Genomic DNA, 7,027 nt, shown 5'->3' on the forward strand with positions numbered 1-7,027 from the left:
CCCGCCCTTCACTTGGAGTCTCAGAGCGGCTTACAAACTCCTTTCCCTTCCCCTCCCCACAACAGACACCCTGTGAGGTAGGTGGGGCTGAGAGAACTCTGACACAAACTGCTCTTTTTCAAGGACAGCTGTGCCAGAGCTTGTGACTGACCCAAGGTCACACCAGCAGGTGCAAGTGGAGGAGTGGGGACTCAAACCCGGTTCTCCCAGATTAGAGTCCGCACACTTAACCACGACACCAGACTGGCTCTCTATGACACATAAAATGCTGGAAGTAGTAGTAATGGTAGTGGTAGTAGTAGAAGTAGTAGTACTAGCAGCAGCAGCAGTAGTAGTAAACAAGCACTACAGTAAACAAGGCTACACCAAGAAAAGCAAAGAGAAGCTTCCAGTTGAAGTGTACACGTCAGACTTATTTAAAGTTACAGGAAAAGTTTTCAATCGAAACTCACTTTGACAACTGGAAGGAAAAGCACTTGCATGGGCGATATTTGAAAGATGTAGAGGATAAAATTGATATAATACCTGGAAATGGCTCCAAAATGGGCACTTGAAGAAAGAAAAGAAAGGACTCATTCTAGCTGCAGAAAAGCAGGCACATATATAGAATGAAAGCCAAGATCCAGAAGACCAGTAATAGCAGCAAATGTGGACTTTGCAAGACAAGGCAAGATGAAACAGTTGACCACATCATGGTCAGTGCCTGCAGTAAAATTGTTCAAACTGACTATAAAGAACATCACAATAGAGCTGCAGCTATTTTGCACTGGAATCTTTGTAGGAAATATGGCTTACCGTCAGTCAGAAATTCATGGGAGCAGAAACCAGACAAGATTGTGTAGAATGATGTAACAAGATTCTTTGGGGACCTCTGATTACAAACAGATAAACACCTGGAGCATAACACCCCTGATATCACAATTGTAGAAAAAATGAGAAATAGGGTTTGGATAATTGACACAGCAATCCCAGGAGACGGCAGAATAAAAAAGAAAGGACAGGAGAAGATCACAAAATACCAAGACCTACAAATAGAGTTAGAGCGCCTCTGGGAGAAGAAAATTACCTTCGTGCCAGTTGTTATTGGAGCCCTTGGAGCCAGTTTGGTGTAGTGGTTAAGTGTGCGGACTCTAATCTGGGAGAACCGGGTTTGATTCCCCACTCCTCCACTTGCACCTGCTGGTGTGACCTTGGGTCAGTCACAAGCTCTGGCACAGCTGTCCTTGAAAAAGAGCAATTTGTGTCAGAGTTCTCTCAGCCCCACCCACCTCACGGGGTGTCTGTTGTGGGGAGGGGAAGGGAAAGGAGTTTGTAAGCCGCTCTGAGACTCCTTTGGGTAGTGAAGGGCGGGGTATAAATCCAATCTCTTCTTCTTCTTCTTCTGCCTGGAAGTTTCAAGAAACACCTGGACAGTCTAGGTATTGAGGAAATCACACCAGTTTAGCTCCCAAAGACAGTGTTGCTTGGAACAGCAAGAATCTTGTTAAGGTATATCTGCAATTCCCAAAAACTTGGCTAGATCTTAAATTGCAGAATACCATCTATCAGTCAATTATCATCATCATCATCATCATCTAGCACCTTTTTTTGTTTCTTTATAAACAGTGCTTTCCTCTTTTACCATTGTAATTGGGGGAGCTCTCACCTAGCAGATGCAGGTGTCAAATCTGCCCCTCCTCTTGCCTCCCTGCATTTTATGACCTTCTGCATTTTTAAAGCTCTTTGAGAATGGTCTTTTCTCTTCAGAGTGGGGCCATACATCTCCACAGAGGGGGCAAACAATAGAATACTGTAACAGGACCCTCCTTCCCTCTTTCCATTACATATAGATCGGACATAGAGATACTAGTGGTGGATATGAGTTAGTACAGTTCGGTATAGATGTGTTTTTTTATCATTAGGATAGGCTCTATCTCCAATTTATGAAGCCGTTTCAAGGATCTCATTGGATTATTCTAATTCTTTTTTTTAAAGGTTCTGCTAAACAATAAGGAAATTGTTTCGAGTTATTCTAAGGATGGCATTGATATCTCCACCTTGGGTCAATACGTTGTGGTTAAAATACCTGAAATTAAACTTTCAGTCTCTTATACTCACCTCGCTTTTTATATAAGCCTGCCTTTCAGCACTTTTTATAACAATACCGAAGGGCAATGCGGTAAGTATTTCATTGAAGTAGAAGAATGAATGTGTCAAAACATAAACAATCCTCTTACATGGATATTGCTTCGTATTTGGAGCTTTGGAGAGAGTGTGTGGGGGCCCTGTATCAGGAAAATGTTATTTTAAGCTGTCAGTAATATGTTTTTATGGTCTGTTTTTATGTTGTCCTGATTTTTAATGCTGGATTGTAATTAATATATTTTAAATTCAGCTATGCTCCTGCAGAGTGCAGGGGGTTGGACTAGATAACCTGTAAGGTCCCTTCCGACTCTAACGTTCTATGATTCTAATCATTAGGGGTTTTTTATTTTGTATTTTGTAAGCCACTTTGAGCAGGATATGGGGAGGCAGCATAATTTCCCCCCTATATAAATAAATAATAGATAATCTGGCCAAATGTTAGATTTTAACTGGGGACATAGAGGGGGGAACGGGGGGAGGGAGGGTATAGCGCTGCCAGCCTCCAGATAGGTGCAAACCAAACAGAGAGATCACGGGGTGGAAGTTGAAAGGAAGCAAACTGTTATGTATTCACTGTATTAAATGCAATGTTAAGCTTGAGGCTCAGCCAGGATTCTAAGCTGGAACAATTCTATTGGCTAATGGTAAAATGTAACCAATCAAAGTATGCGAACTGTGCTGGAGGGAACAGACCTGATTGGACCTTATTGTAAGAATACTATTGGTCCTTAACTATCCTTGGGCGTGGCTACATCAGCCCGGGATTGTTTAAAAAGGGAGCTATGCTCCACATTTGTTGTTGTGTGTTCTTCTGATGTTCCGGTTGTTAATAAAGCTGATTTCACTTCTTACTACGGAGTTGAGTCAATACACGACACAAACGACCGTGATGTATAGTACCAAAAAAAAACCAAAAAAGGTTCTTCACCAACTTGTAAATTCTTTTTTCAGTATTTAGCTTACTGGAAGCAATTCAAACGCCATCAACACCAACGAACCATGCATATTACGTCTCGTTTCACGTATATCTTTATCTAAGTGGGTAGCGTTGAAATACCTATGTAATGTTAACACATTAGTGTGATGGATTTGATGAATGTGACTATGAGCTATGACTAGAGTGTTTGCCAAATGGATTAACATTACGTAGGCATTTCAACGCTACCCACTTTGATAAAGGTCTACACAAAATGAGATGTAATCTGCATGGTTTGTTGGTGTTGATGGCGTTTGAATTGCTTCCAGTAAGCTGAAAACTGAAATACTTTCAACCTCCAAATAGGGCCTGAAGTTCTCCTGGAATTACGACTGATCTCCAGACTAGAGATTCTTCTTGACCTACCAAACCTCTTGGAATTTCCTGACCTGGCATTGGCAACCCTAGCAGGGGAGGGCAAAGGGACTGAGGAAGGATCAAACTATTTACAGTTCAAAGTGAAGACATTTACTGGCTTGGGGCTTAGGTAGGGACAGCAGGTCAAAAGGTTACCATTTTTCTTTGTATTGTACATTTAGAGATGGTTATAGTGTCTTAAGGAGCTGCGGTGGCTCAAGTGGTTAAGATGTTGAACTGCAGGCTGTGGAAGGTCGGTAGTTCAGCAGTTCGAGACCCGAGTGTGCCGCATGATGGAGTGAGCTCCCGTATCTAGTTCCAGCTCCTGCCAACCTAGCAGTTCGAAAGTAAGAAATTGCAAGTAGATAAATAGGTACCGCTTCGGTGGGAAGGTAACAGCGTTCCATGGGCCTTGGTGTTTAGTCATGCCGGCCACATGACCACGGAAATGTCTTCGGACAGCACTGGCTCTTCGGCTTTGAAATAGAGATGAGCACCGCAAACCTAGAGTCGGGCTCGACTGGCTTTCGAGCAAGGGAACCTTTACCTTTACCTATAGTGTCTTAAGCTTTGCCCAAAGTGATCCTCTCATCTTGGTCAGGTACATGCACCAACAAAAAGACAGATGATGCAATGAAAAGGAATGGTAAGATAGCAGATTCCTTCACGGAGATGGCGATGGATTGGAAAGTCATGGACCTTGCCACTAGATACTGTGATTCAGGTCGACATCCGGCATCTTCCCACTATGAAATATTGTCATCCAGCATGGCTACTTGTGGAGCTCCTTCTATTTGTAAACTTATCTGGTAAGGCACATTTCCTTGAAAATATATATAACAAGTTAAATGAATGGCACACAAGCATGACATTGTTACTGTCTAAGCTACAATAGCTCAAATAAACCAGAATGTGAGAAAAAGGGTGTTGTTATTTTTGAAAATACTATTTTTGCTATCTTATGCTGGACACCCAAGTACTGTGGCAATTAAATTAAGCCATTGTGCTTCAATTTGTAGGTACACAGATGATTGTTTTTCATTTAACTAATTGTAAACATTTTATTTTTTGTTTCTTTTTTCATAACTTTATTTTGTTTTGTATTTGCCTTCTAGATTTTTTTCTGGTGTGCTGTTTTGTTAGTGTATGGTTATGTGTATTTGTTGTATAATAAAATATATATTTTTTTAAAAAAACAACTGAACAGAATACATCAATGTGCATGAAACACCAGCAGAATAATTTAGTGTAGAATCCTAAAGAACAAGAACCAGTAACGAACCAGCTCTCTGTGTACTCATATCAAAGTGTGTATATGTGTTTACAGTAATGGCAGACTGTCTTTCATGCTATCTGAAACAAATTTATAATTTAAAATATAATTGTGCTGGATCATCAGCATCCAGTTCTCAGTATAGCTCCACAGCTTTTTGGAGTAGATTGTTTTGAGATCCTAAAATAACAGATTTTTCATAACTGATGTGTTAGTATCTGTATTGTTATAATAGCTTTCATACAGTTAAAAAAAGAGACAGTGTGGTATAATGAAAAGAATTACAATATTATTGCTGGGGAGATACAGCTTCAAATACCTGCTAAGGTTGGCCATTTTCTGTTGTTGTTGTTTCGTTGCACAGTCGAGTCCGACTCTTTGCGACCCGATGGACCACATCACACCAGGCCCTCCTGTCTTCTGTTGTGCTCCAGAGTTTGCTTAATTTCATGTCCGTTGCCTCAATAACACTGTCTAACCATCTCATCCTTTGCCGTCCCCGTCTTCTTTGACCTTCAGTCTTTCCCAGCATCGGGGGCTTCTCCAGTGAGTGCTCCCTTCTCATTTGGTGGCCAAAGTATTAGAGCTTCAGCTTCAGTATCTGGCCTTCCAGGGAACAGTCAGGGTTGATTTCTTTTAGGATTGACCGATTTGATGTCCTTGCAGTCCAGGGGACTCTCAAGAGTCTTGTCCAGCACCATAATTTTGAATAATCTATTATTCGGCGCTTGGCCTTCCTTACAGTCCAACTCTCGCAGCCATACGTTACTACTGGGAATACCATTGCTTTGACCATGCGGACTTTTGTTGGCAGGGTGACGTCTCTACTTTTTATTATGCTGTCAAGGTTTGCCATCGCTTTCCTCCCAAGGAGCAGGCGTCTTTTAATTTCATGGCTGCAGTCACCATTTTCTGTTAGCCTAATTCTATCCTGTTGTGAAAATGAAAGGGGGGGGGGAATGTGTGTACCACCCGAAACTCCCAAAGGACAGTATAAAAATGTAAAATAAATACTCTTCATTAAATAAGGACGTTAACAGACTGTCACGATGCAGTCCCTCCACGTCCTTACTATGAGGCTTGTGTTACGGACGGATGTTCCCTGCCACAGCAGAACACTGAATGTAGAAGTCTCCAGGCCTATGCAGCCTTGTGTGGGTACCAGAGCATCTGTGTGGACTGGAGGAGCAAAACCAAAGGGAAGTGCGGTGAGTTGAAAGACTTCCCAGAAGTGGGTTGTTGTTAGAATTATAACAAACCTTGACCTGGGGCCTGGAGTTTGTTTAGAGAGACCACTGAAGTCCAGACAATAGAGACCAGTTCCCCTGGAGGAAATGGCAGCTCTGGAGGGCAAGTTCGAAGGCATTGCATCCCCACTGAGCATCCTCTACTCCCTGAACTCCACTCTTCTCGTGCTCCACCCCCCGAACATCCAGGGCTTTCCCAAGCCAGAGTTGGCAAGCCTGGTTTTGATATATCCCAGCCAATGCTCCCTCTAAGCTGTGGAGTCTTGTGAGCAAAAATTCTACTTTCTGAGCTACTGGCATTAAAGTTGTGAGCCAGCGATTTGGCTACTGCATAAATTAGCTTGCTCTGGAGCCATCCTTCCTGAGCTAAGACAAAAAATGTATGAGCCGGAGGCTAAAAAACTATGAGCTAGCTCACAGTAACTCAGCTTAGAGGGAACGCTGATCCCAGCTCTTTTGCCTGTTTACTCTGCAGGCTCCGTTTGATTTTTATGCAGGGCTTTTTTTGTAGAAAAAGCCCAGCAGGAACTCATTAGCATAATAGGCCACACCCAGTAGCAGAAACACATTAGCATATCAGACCACACCCATAACAGCACCGCTCATTAGCATATTAGGCCACACCCCGTGCCTTCCCTTGGCTTGCCCGGGTGCCCCACGACTGCAAAGTGCCTGGGCAAACCGGCCCTTGGACAGGCCAAGGAAGGCATTTAAATGCCTCCCCAATCCTTCCAGGGCTCCCCCTAGCCCACCTGCTTCAGAGTCGCTGGGGGGGGAGGTTGCTCTCCAGGCCTTTCCTCTGTAGCCATGCATGCAGAGGTTTTGGCTGTAGTAGGTGTGGCCAACTCTGAAGCCAGCTGGAACTCCGTTCCTGTGCGTTCCTGCCCAAAAATAGCCCTGTTTTCATCAATATTGATGAAAATCTGGACCAATTCTGTCAAAGCAAGTTGAGTTCATCATTGTAAACATATGGTGAAAACACAAGAATATAGTGTCTTCTGAAGAACTTTAACACACCTATATATTTACATTCACACAAAATATTTTGCC

The 7,027-nt window shown here is 42.8% G+C and overlaps 1 protein-coding gene across 1 annotated transcript in view; it reads left to right on the forward strand.

The window, feature by feature from the left end:
- LOC107111907 (mucin-5B-like) overlaps positions 1-7,027 on the forward strand; it is a gene marked incomplete at its 3' end in the record, with an annotated part of 105,586 nt that overhangs the window by 81,559 nt on the left and 17,000 nt on the right. Inside the window, 3 exon segments of the mRNA XM_015412953.1 lie at positions 1,975-2,158; positions 4,059-4,266; positions 5,760-5,938. Coding sequence (XP_015268439.1) covers positions 1,975-2,158; positions 4,059-4,266; positions 5,760-5,938 — 571 coding nt within the window.

This window comes from Gekko japonicus, unplaced genomic scaffold, assembly GCF_001447785.1.
Source record: "Gekko japonicus isolate JY-2015 unplaced genomic scaffold, Gekko_japonicus_V1.1 scaffold2018, whole genome shotgun sequence".
In the NCBI taxonomy this organism is placed as follows: domain Eukaryota; kingdom Metazoa; phylum Chordata; class Lepidosauria; order Squamata; family Gekkonidae; genus Gekko; species Gekko japonicus.